The 20,760-nt window shown below is 39.8% G+C and overlaps 1 protein-coding gene across 1 annotated transcript; it reads left to right on the top strand.

Annotated features, from left to right (window-relative positions):
• Positions 1 to 18,750: 18,750 nt before the first annotated feature.
• Positions 18,751 to 19,704, top strand: LOC138365581 (piggyBac transposable element-derived protein 4-like). The gene has a single exon (XM_069326058.1). The coding sequence runs from the start codon at positions 18,751 to 18,753 to the stop codon at positions 19,702 to 19,704; it is 954 nt and encodes a 317-aa protein (XP_069182159.1).
• Positions 19,705 to 20,760: the final 1,056 nt, after the last annotated feature.

The following is a 20,760-nucleotide window of genomic DNA, read 5'->3' on the forward strand; positions in this document are numbered from 1 at the left end:
AGAAACTCTCCAGACACAAAGCAGAACGCTTTAAAAGAGACCAACGTCGTCTATGCCTTCAAATGCCCTCTTGGGGACTGTAAGCCTAAAAAAAAAAAACAGTATATAGGCAGTATATATATATTCAGAGAGAACTGGATAAGCACCTCCAAAGGATACCTGATCAACCAGGCTGTGACTCATACGTCAGGCTGCGAGCAGCCGCGTCCAACAGCCTGGTTGATCAGTCCAGCAACCAGGAGGCCTGGTCGACGACCGGGCCGCGGGGACGCTAAGCCCCGGAAGCACCTCAAGGTAACCTCAAGGTAGGTAAGACAAAAACATCTCTTTCCAGGCGTTTAACGATGCATAAACAACAGGGCTCCATTAAGGAACATATAATCTCTTCCCACAAACAAACCATCACCAGAGAAATCTTAGCAAACAACACAGTAATCATCGATAGATACAGCGATAGCAGGCGGCTTGACGATGCGAGGCACTACACATCAAGAAATCAACACCAGCAACCAACAGCCAATTAATGCACAACTATATTCTACCCACTTCAAGACTCCGCTCCAATATAGATACATCAAGAAATATGGACCAATAGGCTTTCTACAATTACTTCCATTCAATACCCATTGTTTCGTGTTCTGTCTTGTGTTTGAATTTAATACCCATTCAATACCCATTGTTTCGTGTTCTGTCTTGTGTTGGAATTTAATACCCATTGAATACCCATTGTTGAAAGTTCGTTTTTCACCTCATCCACCTCACCCAAATGTAGATATAAACCTCGAAGATGTGAAAGCTCTATTCAGTTTCAGTTGTGTGTTTGTAAACTAAAGTCTTTGAAAATGTAATAAGTTTTACGAAACGCGCTCAAGTGTCGCGTCAGACTAGAAATAAAAATGAATTATGGAGAATTGATCTTTGAATTACCATCAACAGTGAAAAGAAATGTAAGAAAGATAGAGAAAATTCGTGTTAGAATTATTAATCTTACTTTTTCGGTCATATTTAATAATATATGTCTACAGGAAAGACTGCTACCAAAATATACTAATATATGTATGTGTATATATATGTATGTGTGTATACATATGTATATATTGGCTGTTACGTGTTGTAACTGAACTGGGTGCTTTAAAACTGAATAATTTGCTTTGTATTCGTTTACGCTGTATTACATTGTTAATTTATTATTGTCATTTTTGTATATTTCTTTTCTTTCTGTTTATGCGTTTTTTGTAGTTAGTCTTTGTTTTTGTATAATGTGTCCGGCCTTTTGTCTTAGGTCTGTTGTTTAGTGGCGCGTTTTGGGAAATGTTTTCATTGAGTAAAATGTTACTAATGTTTTCAAGTGTTTTATGGGTTTTGTACATGGTTAAGTGGAAGGATATATGTTTTTTCCCTTGTGTTGTGTTCTTTTATGTTCCCCATCGTACGCCTTTATTCGTCAGTACTGTATCTTTCCTTCTGTGCTGAGGGACGGGTAGTCTAATCACCTGTTTTGTGTTGTTTGTTTCAATTTTATTATGATCCATGTGTGTGCTATCCAACTCACTGTGTAATAGTGCTTTGGTAACTGTTTTTATTTTGTATATATGTGTTTTATAAATAAAAGAGAGAGAGAAAAAAAACTCCACTCACCAGCCGTACTGCTTGTTTGAGACTGCCGGTGACAATTACATGCACATCAGCGCCACCTACAACGGGACCTGGCCGTGTATAAAAGGAGCTCACTACCCTCACTAGGGAGCCGGTCGGCCGAGCGGACAGCACGCTGGACTTGTGATCCTGTGGTCCTGGGTTCAATCCCAGGCGCCGGCGAGAAACAATGGGCAGAGTTTCTTTCACCCTATGCCCCTGTTACCTAGCAGTAAAATAGGTACCTGGGTGTTAGTCAGCTGTCACGAGCTGCTTCCTGGGGGTGGAGGCCTGGTCGAGGACCGGGCCGCGGGGACACTAAAGCCCCGAAATCATCTCAAGATAACCCTCCAGAGGTCAAATAATTATCTACGGGCTCACCATAGCCCGTGTTACTTGGAGCTTTTTGTTCCAGGTAGCGAATCTTCAACAACAACAACAACAGAGGTCAGAATACTCCTCAGTGCTTCTAGCTGCAAGACCTACTCTCGCTCTCCTGGGTGTCGGTAGTCTAACGCAGCTTGTATATAAAGTATTTGTTCTGCACCTTTAATTTTGCTATTAGGTAAGTGTCACATGTTTATATCTCTTTTTTCATTTGTTCTCGCCAAGTGTCATTGTGCATTTGTATTATTTATTGTTTAAATCATATTTTGTTATATTAAAATTTGAGTTTTTCCATTCTTTGAACTTTTATCCCACAATTCTCACATCGTAGAGATTTAGAAGCAGAAGCAGTTTTATTTACTTTGTTTTACTTTTTTTTATTTAATGTGATTAGCATTTCACCAGCCAGAATAGCCACGGCTCTATTCGTTCACTTCTTCATCACAACAGGTACAGAAGATGAACATCTGATAAGGCGCATATCGGTTTATTTACCTGTGCAGCTACTAGATCAGTTTATTTAAAAGTAACACCTGATATGACTGCTCAAGTTATCCTGAAGTTCATAATGTCCTGGAAAAAAATGTGTAAACTAAATTTATCCTACTTAGAGCTCCATGGCACGGAGGTTTTATGAAAGAAAAGTTTCATGGAGATCCAAACAGAAGTCACAGAAATCGGGTCTAGAATAAATAATCAGCCGTTGACTTGCATCTCAGATGACTCTACTCAACATGTGCCAATAATCCAGCCCACTTAATGTACCGTGAACCCAATACTCCAGTACCATCCTAGCCAGATGAGGATGTCAGAGATCCTTCATACGTGGGTGATTGAGTTAGTACAAGAGAACAAGCATCTGTCCTACATAATACATAAGTGGAATGAAGTATGGACTAGGGAGTACCTAATATCTCTAAGAGAGCATCATTATGGGGCAAATTCCCCATAAAACAAAGTTAATATACAACCTGGTGATATTATCCTGGTGGACTTTGATGGACCAAGGTCAGATTGACAGTTAGGAAAAGTCATGTTTGTCCACCCAGACTGTTAGAGAGTTTTGAGGATAGTTAAAGCTCAGTATAAATGAACTACGTCTTTGAAAATACTAGAAAATCTAGTACACTTAGAATCCATTAGGGGGGGGTAGTTCCTGGGCAGCCCCCAGCATCGGCACACGATAATCTACAAATCTCAATACGGCCCATCCGTCCACAAAGAACAGCCGCACAGAGGTGCAAACAAATTTTGTGTTTGTACTTTCAAAACGATGTGGAGTAAACGTTGCAAATGTTTGTCTCGCCTCAGTCCTAAATAATGGACTCCAAGCAATGATTTCCCGCCCATAAAGATGAAAATTTTCCATCAAAATAGAGTATAACACGTGTGAGTTATATGGTCTATGAGAGAGAGCACAAGGCTTATGTCTAGCGATTTACAGAACAAAGCCAAGCCCACCCAGGACATAAAGAATGTCTAGTCAGCATTTGAACATCATTTTGAAGACACCACCCCAGGAAGGCATCTGTACTGGGTTCCATACCAGGATATTTTCATTAAATCCAATAGCTATAAGACTACCATGGTAATAGCCAAAAATAAATACATATGAAGAACAAATATTTGTTTAACCAGATAAGAGTGGTTAAAGATTGTATAAATCGAGCTTTAAAACAGGGTGGGTGATTATGCTCGCCTTGGTGTGGATAAAGCTAGTGTTTAGACGAGTCTACATGGCATGTGTGGTGAGTATACTTCTCTACGACTCGGAATCCTGGACCCTGCACTCTCCCCAGGAGAGACGGCTCAATACCTTCCACATGTGAAACCTGAGACGAATCCTTGACATCACGTGGAGAGTCCACGTAACCAACAACACAGTACTCAAGAGAACAGGAATTCCTTCAATGTTCACTCTCCTGAAGCAGAGACGCATGCAATGGCTGGGACATGTCACACGCATGGAAGATGGCCCCATACCAAAGGACCTCTTATATGGAGAACTGGCATCAGGAAGGAGACCCACCGGAAGACTCCAGCTGTGTTTCAAAGACGCCTGTAAACGCGACCTCAAGCAGATCAACATCAACACTTGGGAGGCAGCAGCTACGGACAGATCTGCCTGGAGACTCAAAGTGATGAAGGGACTCCATCAATTCGAGGTTTTACTGAAGAGGCAGGAAGAGGAAAATAGACTTCAGAGGAGGTCTCGACCACTGTCAGACACAACGGCTTAGACGTTTATCTGCGCTCTTACGGGCTATTCATGCCCGTGCCACCTCCTGGTTGGCTTAATTTTAATCAATCCATCTGCGCTCGCTGCGGCCGGGACTGCCATCCTCGGGTTGGACTTCACAACCACAGCAGACGTTGCATAGAACTAGACCCCCAGGGCACAACCCCATAACCCCCACGGGATTGACGGATGCTTACTACTACTACTAGACGCTACCATGATACTAAACACTCCACCACCAAAACGAATATACACCGTGGTCATTCACGCTGAGTTTCAGTCGTTTTTATTCTCTAGGAGCTTAGTATAATAGTGTAAACGTCATTTAAAACTGATTAAAGTGCTCATAAACCGTTTAAAAATGATAGGTATGTGAAATATAAAATAACAGAGTGAAGTGGGATGTGGAGCCTCAGCTGATGGAGCTCGCAGACACCATCACACCAGAACACACTATACACCAGTGTATATCATATCAAACTGTCTAGCTACTCTGTAGAGAGGTATTGTGGTGAAATAACATAACTATAAATGTATTAATTAATAAACAAACCAAAAATAAACAACTCGTCAGCAGTAGGGAACACCACGTGCATCAAGCTGTTTGATTTCAGCAGTTTAGAATACCCATGGACCTTTGCATGGTCTATTAAAACAGTATAAACATTGAGATACACTGTTTAAAGTAAACTAAGCATGCCAAACCTTAGAAAAATAGTAGTTAAGTGGAGTGTGTGGCCACACTGAAGGCACTCCAGCAAAGGAGCCAGACACCATTATGCAAAATCAACACCACCTCATTAGTTAACTCCATAAAAATACAGTACTAAGCACACTGAGAGAGCTACACAAGTAGCTCTCACCCCATACCCTCCCTGTCCTTCCCCCTTCACTTGACCCCCCACCCCTCATCCCAGTATCCTCTGCAACCCTGGTATCCACCTCACAAATCCTCACACCCATGGCACAGCTTTCTCCACCAGCAGAACATTCACCAAGGAGGAGATTTGAGAAGGGACAGAAGAAAGTGAGCCTCAAGGCAATGTACACTAACATAGACGGTATTACATATAAAGCAAATGAACTTGGAGAATGGTTACTAGAGGAAAACCCCGACATAATAGTTCTCACAGAAACAAAGCTGACGAAAACAATAACAAATGCAGTGTTCCCACAGGACTATTATGTTGTGAGGAAAGAGAGAGAAGGAAGAGGTGGGGGTGGTGTAGCTCTGCTGGTAAGAAAAGGCTGGGATTTTGAGGAGTTGGTTGTTCAGGGATGTGAAGGTTTCAGTGACTACATAATAGGAACAATAACAACTGGAGGGCAAAAAATTATAGTCGTAGTCATATATAATCCGTCACCAAATGACAGAAGACCCAGACAGGAATATGATAGAAACAATATGGCCACCATTAACATAATAGAGAGAGCAGCTCCTGTTGCTAGCAGGAATGGATCTGGACTACTAATTATGGGAGACTTCAACCATGGGAAGATAAATTGGGAGAACAGAGACCCGCATGGAGGACAAGAAACATGGAGAGCTAAGCTGCTGGACGTGGCAACAAGAAACTTTCTAAGCCAGCACATCAAGGATCCAACAAGAATGAGAGGAGAGGATGAATCAGCAATGCTTGATCTGATATTTACCCTAAATGAGTGGGATATAAGGGAAGTCAAGATGGAAGCGCCCTTGGGAATGAGTGATCACAGTGTATTGAACTTTGAGTACCTAATAGAGCTAGGAATTATCCCCCCAAAAAAAGAACTAGGAAACAAAAGGCTGGCATACCAAAAGGGAAATTATGAGATGAGAAGCTTCCTAAGGGAAATACCTTGGGACACAGACCTCAGAGCTAAGTCTGTACAAGATATGATGGACTATGTCACCCAAAAGTATCAGGAGGCTGTAAGCAGATACATCCCGGCCCAAAAGGAAAAATCCGAGAAGCAAAAGAAGAATCCATGGTATAATAGGGCATGTATGGAAGCAAAGAAACTGAACAAAAGGGTGTGGAGGAACTTCCGGAATAACAGAACACCAGAAAGCAGAGAGAGATACCTGGAATGAGTATGTCAGGGTGAGAAGAGAAGCAGAGAAAAGTTATGAAAATGATATAGCAAACAAAGCAAAGATCGAACCAAAGCCACAGAACCACAGTCACATCAGAAGGAAAACAACAGTGAAAGAACAGGCAGTGAAACTTAGAACAGGCGAGGACAGGTATACAGAGAATGACAAAGAGGTGTGTGATGAACTCAACAAGAGGTTCCAAGAGGTGTTCACAACAGAACAAGGTGAGGTCACTGTGCTAGGAGAAAGGGAAGTAAACCAGGCGGCCTTGGAAGAGTTTGAAATTACGAGAGAAGAGGTCAAGAGACACCTGCTGGACCTGGATGTTAGAAAGGCTGTTGGTCCAGACGGGATCTCGCCATGGGTACTGAAAGACTGTGCAGAGGCACTTTGCTTGCCTTTCTCCATAGTGTATAGTAGGCCACTGGAGACGGGAGACCTGCCAGAAATATGGAAGACTGCGAATGTGGTCCCAATATACAAAAAGGGCGACAGGCAAGAGGCACTGAACTACAGGCCAGTATCCTTCACTTGTATACCATGCAAGGTGATGGAGAAGATCGTGAGAAAATACCTGGTAGCACATCTGGAGAGAAGGGACTTCGTGACAAATCCCCAACATGAGTTCAGGGAGGGTAAATCTTGCCTGACAGGCTTAATATAATTCTATGACCAGGTAACACAGATTAAGCAAGAAAGAGAGGGCTGGGCGGACTGCATTTTATTGGATTGTTGGAAAGCCTTTGACACAGTACCGCATAAGAGGCTGGTACATAAGCTGGAGAGACAGGCAGGTGTAGCTGGTAAGGTGCTCCAGTGGATAAGGGAGTACCTAAGCAATAAGAAGCAGAGAGTTACGGTGAGGGGTGAGACCTCCGATTGGCGTGAAGTCACCAGTGGAGTCCCACAGGACTCTGTACTCGGTCCTATCTTGTTTCTGATATATGTAAATGATCTCCCGGAGGGTATAGATTCATTTCTCTCAATGTTTGCGGACGATGCCAAAATTATGAGAAGGATTAAGACAGTAGGGGACTGTTTGAGGCATCAAGAAGACCTAGACAAACTGCAGGAATGGTCGAACAAGTGGTTGTTAGAGTTTGACCCAACCAAATGTAATATAATGAAGATAGGTGTTGGGAGCAGGAGGCCAAATACAAGGTATCATCTGGGAGAGGAAATTCTTCAGGATTCAGAGAAAGAAAAAGACTTGGGAGTTGATATCACGCCAGATCTGTCTCCTGCAGCACATATCAAGAGGATAACATCAGCGGCATATGCCAGGCTGGCCAACATACGAACGGCATTCAGAAATTTATGTAAAGAATCATTCAGAACTTTGTATACCACATATGTCAGGCCAATCCAGGAGTATACAGCCCCAGCATGGAGTCCATATCTAGTCAAGGATAAGACTAAACTGGAAAAGGTTCAAAGATTTGCCACCAGACTAGTACCCGAGCTGAGAGGTATGACCTACGAGGAGAGACTACGGGAATTAAACTTCACTTCGCTGGAAGACAGAAGAGTTAGGGGGGACATGATCATCACATCCAAGATTCTCAAGGGAATTGATAGGGTAGATAAAGAGAGGCTATTTAACACAAGGGGCACACGCACAAGGGGACACAGGTGGAAACTGAGCGCCCAAATGAGCCACAGAGATATTAGAAAGAACTTTTTTAGTGTCAGAGTGGTTGACAAATGGAATGCATTAGGAAGTGATGTGGTGGAGGCTGACTCCATGCACAGTTTCAAGTGTAGATATGATAGAGCCCAATAGGCTCAGGAATCTGTACACCTGTTGATTGACTGTTGAGAGGCGGGACCAAAGAGCCAGAGCTCAACCCCCGCAAGCACAACTAGGTGAACTAGGTGAGTACAAGTCTTAACAATGATCTACTAGATGGTGAAAGACTTTGGGCACCCAGATTCCTATATTGTGTATTATAATATACATTATAATAAACGTTCGTAATAACTATTTTTGTCAGGGATCCTTGTTAAGATGTTTCACTAATTGTTTTATATCAGCAACTTGGACATAACACAAGCTTTTCAGCCAACCTCAGTAAGTCAATTACTTGCCACTGAATTAAATATAACTAACTAGGTTAACCAATGTTCAGCAAATAAATATTTGAAAAATATTGCAATTTTTTTAGAGAGAAATAAAAATACACATTTTGCAATAGATAAATTCACAATGATAAAAGTATTAGGTATTCTCATTGTTGATAATATCATTCATGTGTGACAAAATACCAGAATTAAAAATACAAGCTTAAACTTTAAATGTTATATTAATTATAAGTGCATGTTATGTTATACATATATAATTTTACTATAACGTACTGAAATTTATTTCATCCGGCAGATAAGTGAAGGCAGCACCATTCCTGCTGCGTTTCCCTAAATGTGAGCCACCTAGAGAACACTGTGATATCCCATACAGTTCACTAAAGAACGAAGACGACTACAGTTTTCCTATGTTCCACTGGATATGAATACTGTCACTCTAGACAGCTAAAATGTTGCTATCATTCTTTTTATTTTGTAATATATTTATTAATTATAATCATTCTTAGGAAATCAAATAAAATCTATAAACCTAACATTCAATGAAATTCAAGAAATTATCAAAATTATAAAATTTTCAGTTATACTTCTTGCATAGCATTACATAGAAGAATACACAGCATGGCAGAGCAAGGCAGACCTTTTGCAAGAAGACTATCTTGCCTTCTTTATACATTTCAGAGAATGACAAGGTGCGTATAACCAGTCATATTTTAGCAGATAACACTGTCATGTCGGATCCAGAGCAGCCACACTCGGTCCCTGTAGCTAAACACTCACCCACCTCATAGTCACTTACCCCTGTCCTCACCGCTACACTCGAAGTTGAGGTCTATGCCTCTCTTCCATCCCTTTTGCTATAGTAATTCATCAAAGACTACTTTCCCGTTTGTGTTAGTAATTGTTAATTCAATTGAAGTAGAAAGTACTAGCACTGAGACTGAGCATCGACTGAAGAGAAAATCGATCTTACAGGCTCAAAAACTGCAAATAATCAGCAGTACATCCCTGCACATCTATAACAATACTGAATTTGAGTACTGAGATTATGGATTGAAATTTATTGGCGCTCGTGAGTGAAGGACTTGATAAACTTTCCTGTTACTACAGAGGGAATTGATTTTATACATTATCTTGTAATCTAGGGACATATGCAATGTCCAAATGTGGTATCTTTTCTGAGATGCTGAGTCACGAAAGCCATTGTCTTTTCATCATAATCACGAAAATAGATTTCTTACAAATACAGTTGGCATAAAAATCCATGTTTCCTCAATAAAGTTTGTAAAGGCAACATTTTGTCAAAGGTAAATAACCTTAAATTCAACTTAATTCCCATCCAGAAAAGAACAAGGTAAGTTCATCCATTGAGCCAGTGCATTCCTTAAGGAAACTTGCTTTTCATTTAAGAAAATTTTATAAATTATATATTTAAATTATATAACAATTAGCAGTACCCGGCCACGTGCTGCTGTGGGTCAGAAACGCATGTGCGTTGCTGAGCCACAGCAAACTTCCGAGTCCTCTCCAACATTTCCCCCTCACCCGTCCCCTCGTCCTCCCCACCATTCCCATCTCCCCACCCTCTGCACCACCATCTTCACCACCACCTTCACCACCATCTTCACCACCATCTTCACCACCATCTTCACCACCACCTTCACCACCATCTTCACCACCACCTTCACAGCCCTACTTCCAGTATTCCTAAATTTTAAAACCATTTCTCTTCCCCCTGTCACTGATGGCTCTTAAGTCTTCTGGACAGAGCTCTCCTCCTCGCACTATATTACTGCTCCACAACTATATATATATATATATATATATATATATATATATATATATATATATATATATATATATATATATATATATATATATATATATATATATATATATATATATATATATATATATATATATCGTACCTAGTAGCCAGAACGTCATACTCGGCCTACTATGCAAGGCCCGATTTGCCTAATAAGCCAAGTTTTCCTGAATTAATATATTTTCTCTAATTTTTTTCTTATGAAATGATAAAACTACCCATTTCATTATGTATGAGGTAATTTTTTTTTATTGGAGTTAAAATTAACGTAGTTATATGACCGAACCTAACCAACCCTACCTAACCTAACCTATCTTTATAGGTTAGGTTAGGTTAGGTAATCGAAAAAGTTAGGTTAGGTTAGGTTAGGTAGGTTAGGTAGTCGAAAAACAATTAATTCATGAAAACTTGGCTTATTAGGCAAATCGGGCCTTGCATAGTAGGCTGAGAAGTGCGTTCTGGCTACTAGGTACGACATATATATATATATATATATATATATATATATATATATATATATATATATATATATATATATATATATATATATAATTTTTTTTTTTTTTTTTTTATAAGGGAAGGGAGTACCACCTCTGGCTGGAAGAAGGGGGACCCATAGCCTCGGAGGAAACCACACATAACGCATTGGAGGGAATGTAGGTCCCCTCCAATACAATAAATATATATATATATATATATATATATATATATATATATATATATATATATATATATATATATATATATATATATATATATATATATATATATATATATATATATATATATATATAATATATTGGTGTATACTTGCAGCAGGTTTTCTTTCAAACATGTTTCATTGAATATGACCGCATATTCTGTATTTATTATTTTCTGGTTTAGGGCTTCTATCCCCTCTAACTATTTTCTTAGCATCAGGGCTTAGTTGAAATAGGAGTTCTCCAAAACTCATTTTCGTACTTTTAAGGTGAAGAAAAGAAGTGATTTACTATAGAGTGTATTACACTTATTTATACAACTTTCACAACGTTTCGAACCTCCATGGTTCATTCTCAAGTGAACAGATCTTACAATGCTGGTTGATTTTATACCCGCACTGAGTCAGGTGATAATACAATAAAGGTGAAAACATGGGGGGATACATAAGGGATAAATGTGAGGTGAAACATAGAAGTAACTGCAGAAGGCTTATTAGCCCATAAGAGGCAGCTCCTTTCTAAACACAAAGATTAATCCAGTGTAATAAAATGGAAATGTTCGTTTGTTCAAAATCGCTAATCTCCGAAAGTTCTTTCACCGAAATTCTTTGAAATTTTCACACAACGTTTCATTCACATCCGAGCACGTTTTTATATACATGCTATATAGGTGTCATGTCTGTAACGGGAAAAAAACATGCTTTTCTTGGAAAAACTGTATTTTTCATGTGAGGGAACATCTTCGAAACCTCTTTACCGACTGCTTTGAAATTTTGACACAACGTTGCATTCAAATAAGCGAATGTTTTTATATATCTACTTAATACATGCCTCACATTTAACAGGAAAAAAAACATGATTTTTTATATAAACAGCGCCATCAGTTGAATGTAGGAGCAACACACGCTGTAATCTCCAGAAGTTCTTCACCGATTACTTTGAAATTTTGACACAACGATCCATTCGAATACAGGTGTGTTTTTATACATCTACTATATAGATGCCACCTCTGAAGCAGGTAAAAACATGTTTTTTTTTAAATAGCGCCAATTGTTGCACGTAGGAGAAACATTCGCAATACTAAATATGTTACAATTTCATTTCAATGTTTTCGACTGCATTAATAAATTTTATTTTTATAGATTTCGATTTATTTTATTTTTTATTGAATTATTTTGTATGACATTGTGTTGGAATTCAGCTGTGTTGTTTACCATACCGTTCATTTTGTAAGTATAAGTATAGATACCACAACTGTAACAGGTAAAACTATGCTTTTCTTGAAAAGCAGCACCATCTGTTGCATGTAAGAGCAACACACATGCTATACTAAATATGTTTCAATTCCATTTCAATGTTTCTGATTGCACTGATAAATTTAATTTTCATAAGTTTTGATTTAATTATTTTGTTTGAATTGTGTTGGAATTGAGCTGTGTTGTTTACCATACTTTTCATTTCGTAAGTATAGTTTATTTTAGATTGCTAGCCACTCCACCATTCCCTCTTCCTTCCCATCATGCCCCACACCCCAGTCCCTTTGTCCTCCCCACCATTCTCCTTTCCCCCCATCCCCTCGTCCCCTCCATCCCAAACGCCCCCATCCCCTCATCCTTTTCCACCCAAACCCCTCTCCCTTGTCCCCTCGTCCTCCCCACCATCTCTCACTTCTGTCCCCTCATCATCTCCACCATTCCCTCACTCCCTCGTCCGATGTCTTCCCAAATGGTCTGATGTTCCCATCAGAGAATTGGGAACATCAAGTGATCTGATGTTCCCATCACTGAAATAAAAGAAAAACAGTTAAAAAATGAAATGAAAATATGAAAAAAATATAAAAATAAACTATACTCACGAAATGAACGGTATGGTAAACAACACAGCTCATTTCCAATGCAATTCACACAAAATAATTAAATCAAGATGAAAGTAAATCAAAATCTATGAAAATTCAATTTATCAATGCAATCAGAAACATTGAAATGGAATTAAAGATATTTAGTATAGTATGGGTGTTGCTCTTACATGCAACAGATGGCGCTGTTTTTCAAGAAAAGCATAGTTTTACCTGTCACAGGTGTGGTATCCATACTTATATTTACGAAATGAATGGTACGATAAACAACACAGCTCAATTCCAAATCAATATCACACAAAATAATTCAATAAAAAATTTAATAAATCGAAATCTATGAAAATAAAATTCATCAATGCAATCGGAAACATTAAAGTGGAATTCGTGACATATTCAGTATAGCGTGCATGTTGCTATTCTGTGCAACAGATGGCGCTGTTTTTAAAAAACGCATGTTTTTACCTGTCACAAGGGTGGCATCTATATAGTAGGTATATAGAACCACGCTCCTATTCGACCGCAATGCTGTGTCAAAATTTCAAACAAATCGGTGATGAACTTTCAAAGATTACAGCGTGTGTTGCTCTTACATCCAACAGATGGCTCTATTTAAAAAAAAAATCATGTTTTTCCCTGTCACAGGTCAGGCATGAACAAAGCAGATATATAAAAATACGTGCTTATTCGAATACAGCGTTGTGTCAAAATTTCAAAGCAATCGGTAAAGAGGTTTCGAAGATTTTCCTCACATGAAAAACACATGAAAAACACAGTTTTTCAGAAAAAGCATGTTTTTTTTACCGTCACAGACGTGGCATCTGTATAGTATGTATATAAAAACCTGGTCGAATGCGAATAGAACGTTGTGTGAAAATTTCAAAGCAATCTATGAAGAACTTTCGGAGATTAGCGATTTTGAACAAACGAACATATCCATTTTTATTTATATAGATTATTATTATTATCATCATTATATGAATAACACTGAGGAACTATTACACTTCTTAATATCTCTCTCGTTATATACGTTTGGGATACTCGAGTACCATGGCAGAGGAATCATGCAACAAGGATTTAAGTTGCATTCCATGGCTGTGTGGTCACATTAACATGGTAGTCATCCAGTGGAACATTCCCTGGATGTGTGGTCACATTAACATGGTAGTCATCCAGGGGAACATTCCCTGGCTGTGTGGTCACATTAACATGGTAGTCATCCAGGGGAACATTCCCTGGCTGTGTGGTCACATTAACATGGTAGTCATCCAGGGGAACATTCCCTGGCTGTGTGGTCACATTAACATGGTAGTCATCCAGGGGAACATTCCCTGGCTGTGTGGCCACATTAACATGGTAGTCATCCAGGGGAACATTCCCTGGCTGTGTGGTCACATTAACATGGTAGTCATCCAGGGGAACATTCCCTGGCTGTGTGGTCACATTAACATGGTAGTCATCCAGGGGAACATTCCCTGGCTGTGTGGCCACATTAACATGGTAGTCATCCAGGGGAACATTCCCTGGCTGTGTGGTCACATTAACATGGTAGTCATCCAGGGGAACATTCCCTGGCTGTGTGGTCACATTAACATGGTAGTCATCCAGTGGAACATTCCCTGGCTGTGTGGTCACATTAACATGGTAGTCATCCAGGGGAACATTCCCTGGCTGTGTGGTCACATTAACATGGTAGTCATCCAGGGGAACATTCCCTGGCTGTGTGGTCACATTAACATGGTAGTCATCCAGGGGAACATTCCCTGGCTGTGTGGTCACATTAACATGGTAGTCATCCAGGGGAACATTCCCTGGCTGTGTGGCCACATTAACATGGTAGTCATCCAGGGGAACATTCCCTGGCTGTGTGGTCACATTAACATGGTAGTCATCCAGGGGAACATTCCCTGGCTGTGTGGTCACATTAACATGGTAGTCATCCAGGGGAACATTCCCTGGCTGTGTGGTCACATTAACATGGTAGTCCTCCAGGGGAACATTCCCTGGCTGTGTGGCCACATTAACATGGTAGTCATCCAGGGGAACATTCCCTGGCTGTGTGGTCACATTAACATGGTAGTCATCCAGGGGAACATTCCCTGGCTGTGTGGTCACATTAACATGGTAGTCATCCAGTGGAACAAATAACCAGTTAACTTCTTTGACGCAAATGGTATTGCTATCATTATAATATACAGTATAATATCTATACTCGAAAGATGCATGTTGGAGAGGTGTTGGATGAAGATGAACATTTCCCGGAATGAGTTAAGTGGAGCACTGTGGTGATCATACATCTATGTTCTGTGTTCTTGTAATATTTATCTTTGCTTATTTAAAACAGTGTTACTCTAGTACTTTGACATCAGTAACTGTTGGATTGACTTTCTGTGGCTTGCTTTGGTATTTTAAAGGCAATTAAGCGTTGCTTAATGTCTTGCATTCCTAAATAAAAACTAATATTTTGTCTAAGATTTTATATATATATTTTATACACATGTTCCTTCAGTAATGCTGTTTACAATAATGTTTGTTACTGTCGTGTTGGTCCTGCTCACGATAATCGACCTTGAAACTTGGCTGGATGTTGGAGCAATTGTTATCATGTTTAAACACGTCTAGCTTTCTTGTGAGATATTCCTTAATAACATGTTTAGTTCTTCCTGCTTAGTGATCATTACAGTGTCACCATCAGGTCCTTCGAAGATGTTATCTGGTGACACACCTAAATGTTGATGATCTTATTAGCACTGTAAGCTTGCGACAATGAATGCCACAATTTAAAATTACTTTTATGCTAATAGCAAAACACAGAAAGGTGATGAATATTTCTCCAGTGTGTTTTGTGCTTAGGAACTATTTCCTTGTTGTAAGATTGGTACTGTGACTTAGAACACTATAAAAATATATATTTGTTGTTTTAAAGAGATGAGACACTATTGGCACTTAGCTGAAGGAGATCATCCCTTAATTTGTCAGGAACAGATAAGGTTTCTCCTACACTTACTGATAACTCCAGTTTAATCCACAATTATCATGAAGAACTCACGAATAATATCAGCCTGGCCTGTAATTGTTAAGTAGCAGCTAACCAGCTGTTCCACTTCATTTTAGAACCCATAAGTTCCAGGAAGGTGATCTTTATATTTCAGCCTTAGTACCCACTTAGTTGTGCTTGCGGAGGTTGAGCTTCGGCTCTTTAGCCCCTCTTCTCAACTGTCAATTAACTAGTGGAAAGGTTCCTGAGCCTATTGGACTCTGTCTTATCTACATTTGAAACTATGTATGGAGTCCGCCTCCACCACATCACCTCCTAATGTATTACATTTGTTAACTACTATATCACTAAAATAAATAAAAATAAAATATTTACCCTATCAATTCCTCTGAGAATCTTGTTTGTGGTGATCATGTCTCCTCTATCTCTTCTGTCTTCCAGTTAAATGAGTTTTAGTTTCAGTAGTCTCTCCTTTAGATCATTCCCATCATCTCGGGTACTTGTACGATGGCCAACCTCTAAACTTTCTCCAATTTAGTCTTGTGCTCTATGTAGTCTCCTACATGGTTTGTAAGTCGGGTGTATTGAATAAATCCAGAAATATAGTCTACTGTGTGTTTCCGTATGAATAGTGAATGTTTTGTCCAAAAGTATCAGCAGAAATGTGATGTATTATATATTCTTAAAGAGTAACGTATAGTACTACTATATAAGAATATTGATAAAAAATTTGGGAAACTCTTATTGATTCTGCTTCTCTTGTTTTTGGTCTTATTTCCTTAAGACACGAGAACATTTCCAATTTCAGTAATGTGCAATCACCTTCGATTGTCCTTATCAATAACACTGTTGGAAAATATTTTAACTATCTGTTATATTAACGGAATTATACGAGAATTTGTGTAAATCTCGTCCATCACCGATTGTGGCATCCTTTTATCTAGGCTCCGGCCTGAGTCTCGGGGGTGGGGGGGGGGGTCCTTGGCTCAACGTGTCCTCTTACAAATTACGTTGCTTTTCGCTTGTTTGCGTACTAAGGCCATAAATAGTCGTAATGGAAAATGAACTCGGCTCACGAAATTGACTTCTGTCACGTTTTCTGTTTTTGGTCCTCTGGCTTACTCGATTAGATTAGGAGAAGCCAGTTTAAATTAACAGTTTTCATGACGTTTTGAAACCTTAGAAGAATTTCCCGCCCTCTTAACCTACCAGGGGACCCAAAACTTGCTGCTTTGGGTCCATTTAAATGGATTTTTTTCATTATGTTTAAAATTTAAATACGGTAATTTTTGGCCGTATTGCACACGAGGGAAAAGCGACGTAATTTGTAAGAGGACGGGTTGCTTGGCTAGGTCAGGGAGGCAACACACACCAATAATACTACATATTTGACCTCCCAAACCCAAGGAGAAGTAAGTAATTACCGTTTTTTAATTTGTATGTAATCTATTTTTTTTAATTTAAGATAATAAAAACAAAATGTTAAATGTTTGTTTCAAATGTAATATTATTGTATATATCATATTTCTTATGGTGCTGATTTGCTACCACTAAATATAAGGAAATTTAAATTGTTCTGAATCATCCCTTTTTTTCTACATGTTTTGCATAACTTGATACAAGTTTTGTTTCGTTGATATTCTTATATTTTGCCTGGGAAGATCTGAGGCACAAACCTATTTCTAAGGTCCCTATCAACCACAAAATGCAACTAATTTTGTTTTAATTTTATTGTAATTACTTTATTAGCATATTCATAAAATACATATTTGTTATTCTATTTTTTGTATATCTTTATATCCGTAATCTGTCAGAGAAACCCCAAATCATTTCAGTGCAAAACTGTAACATGAATAATAATTTATATATATTTCCTCCCTAGTTTGGCATAACTTTTCCTATAATTACTAAAGAAAGAATTATTTGTTTAATTTTGTCAACGAAGCCTCTCTGATTAGCACTTTCGCGTTCCACTGACTGAATAGCTCGTCACTCATTTTTCTACTGAATAGGTTCGTTCCAACGACGCAGCGGTGAGTCGCTTGATATTAAAATTTGTAAAAAAAAAAGTTTCTATGCGATCTTCAATTTTTTTTTTTAAATGAGCGCCATTGTTTTCCCACAATCCTCCGTAGGCCGCATGGGATTCTGGGTCTCGCCATGCGGTCGGCCTAGTCCTTTGTTTACGTCTCTCGTGACCGGACTACCACGCTCCCGCGTCCAGAACCTGTGCACCTCTCTGTCCTGTGTAGCAGTGTTTATTCGTACCCGTGTCTTTAGAACCCATTATTTACTTGCAAACATGGATCGTGGTAAAGGACAGAGCACCTCTACCCCCAAGAAGGATAGTCAAAGCACCAAGAAAGATAAGCTCTACAAAAGGTTCAGCAATGTGAAGCTTACCCCTAGTAAAATTCCCGAATTGTTGGATCGTTTGTCAGATGTGGAGGCAGATGCTGAAGGGGAAGAGCGTCAGAGTGATTTTAGTAGTGATAATGAGGGGACAGCGACGTCTGATGAGTTTGATGAATCATCGAGTGAGGAGAGTAGCGAGGGGAGTGAGGATGAGGCGGCGGATGTGGGCAGCCCCCAAGGCACCCATAAGGAGGCGTGCAGGACGTCTTCAACAGCCTAATCCTGATGAAGCCTGGTCAACTGACAATACACCAATTGTTGGCAGTTTCACTGCCACACCAGGCCTAACTGTCCCAGTGCCAATAACCGCCCTGCAATTTGTTCAATTATTTCTGACCCGTGCCCTAATTGAGTACATCACAGTGGAAACTATCAGGTATGCCAGGCAGTTTATTCAGAATGCTTCCAGGCGCACTATGAGGTTGTGGAAGGAGGTATCTGCGAAGGAAATGACAAGGTATTTGGCTTTATCAATCTTGATGGGTATTGCATGACTCCCAACAATGAGAATGTACTGGCAAACAACCCGGTTGTGGCATATGAGGACCTTCAATGTCTTCATGACTGCAAAACGATACCAACATATTGGCCAGTTTTTTCATAGTTATAACCAGTTTGCAATTCCACCCAACAACAAGAACCGCATGATAAAACTCAGCACCATCATTACTTATTTGACCAACAAATTTGGCTTATACTACGTCCCCAATCAAGCACTCAGTTTGGATGAAGGTACAATGTCGTGGCGTGGTCGTCTATCCTTCAAGGTTTACAACCCCAATAAGCCTGATAAGTATGGGGTAAAGTTGTACATGCTTGCTGAGGCAGGGACTGGTTATATTATTGATTTCGAGGTTTATTCTGGAGTGGGCAAGACAACAGTTGAGACAGTGATGGGCCTTATGCGACCCTTGTTGAACAAAGGTTATCATCTTTATATGGACAATTATTATAACTCTGTCCATCTCACAGAATTGCTAAGGGAAAATGGTGTGTACACTTGTGGAACACTCAGATTGCAGCGTGGTGCCCCTAAAGAGCTGCAACAACTTGCAAAAGGTAAATTCGCTGTTGATCAGACTATTTTCAGGCGCAAGGATAACACTTTTGTTATCCTTTGGAAAGACAAGAGAGTGGTGTCAGTGATCACAAACTGCCATAATGCTGACACACAGGAAGTACAGAGAAGGAAGAGAGTGAAGAAACGTGACGGAACATCATCTGTTCAGATTGTAACTGTGAACAAACCAACAGCCATTTGCGACTACAACAACAACATGAAAGGAGTTGATCACTTCGACCAAATGGTCAAATATTACAGGTTCACCAGGAAATCACATAAGTGGACTAAGAAGATCACATTTTATGTCCTTCAGATGGCTATACACAATGCCTATGTGTTGTACAAGATGTACACAACTGATGCCAAGAAACTGACCCTACTCCAGTTTCATGAGGTAGCAATATGGCCCCTGTTGAGGGGACCTGGATGAGTGGCCTGCCACTGAAAGCCCTATCCCACATGCTGATGATTACCAAGATCCTTCTGATGATTTGGCAACACCTGGCCCATCTGGAGCGAGGCGTCCTTTATTTCATCGTCCTGCACGCCAACCACATGCCTCATCCTCATCAGACACTGAACCTGAAACTGAAACGCCTGCACCTCAAGCTGAAGCTAGTCCTCCACCTGTGAAAAACCCACGCATTGTTGATTCAGAGGACAGGCTAAACAAGAAGTTGCCTCATGCAATAGTGAAAATTGCTAAACGGAAACGGTGCCGAGTTTGTATGAAGTCGGGAATTAGAAAAGACTCTATGTATCAGTGCAAGACATGTGGAGTTGCTCTATGTGTCACACCATGCTATACAAAATACTACGGCAAGAGGGTATTTTGGACAGCGAAAAAATAGCGCCTATGCAAGCTTCCACTCCACCTAACGTAACATCTGTTAAGCAACTTCAGGGACATTTTCCTGAAGCAGGTGGAGTGGATAACCAAATGCTCAACTTGTTGACCTTCCTTCATCACATCGTGGGTAAGTACACACAATTTTTATTCAACATTGTGAAGTTATTACTTCTTCATACTTTGCTGTGGGTGTCTCTATATATATTCCGGTTCTTAGTGCTCAGATTGGTGTGTCTACATAGTGCATCTTATTGCGAGTATTTTGACACCAAAATGAACAATGTAGCACAAAAACTTCCATTGGAACAACATTTTTGTTTGTCGGGTGTATTGGGTGTGGCGGGTGTGGAAACGGGTGTTTGGGCGGGTGAGGCATCGACGTGTTTGGGGGTGAGGCGCGCCCGTGTAACCCACGTTTATGCATATGTCTGTGTAGGCAATTTTATTGCGATCACCGTGATACCAAACAAAACCATATGCAACAAGTTTTGACTTGATAAACACAATCAGAGTAGCAACATATAGGGAGAGTTTAGCAGAGTTTAGTGTGAGCGCGAAACAAAGCACGCAGTTCTTTGGTTGCTGGTCGCGTAATGTTAGCTTCAGTGAAATGTTATGCATATGTTCTTATAGAAC

The sequence above is a fragment of the Procambarus clarkii genome, chromosome 17 (genome assembly GCF_040958095.1).
Source record: "Procambarus clarkii isolate CNS0578487 chromosome 17, FALCON_Pclarkii_2.0, whole genome shotgun sequence".
Taxonomy (NCBI): Eukaryota; Metazoa; Arthropoda; class Malacostraca; order Decapoda; family Cambaridae; genus Procambarus; species Procambarus clarkii.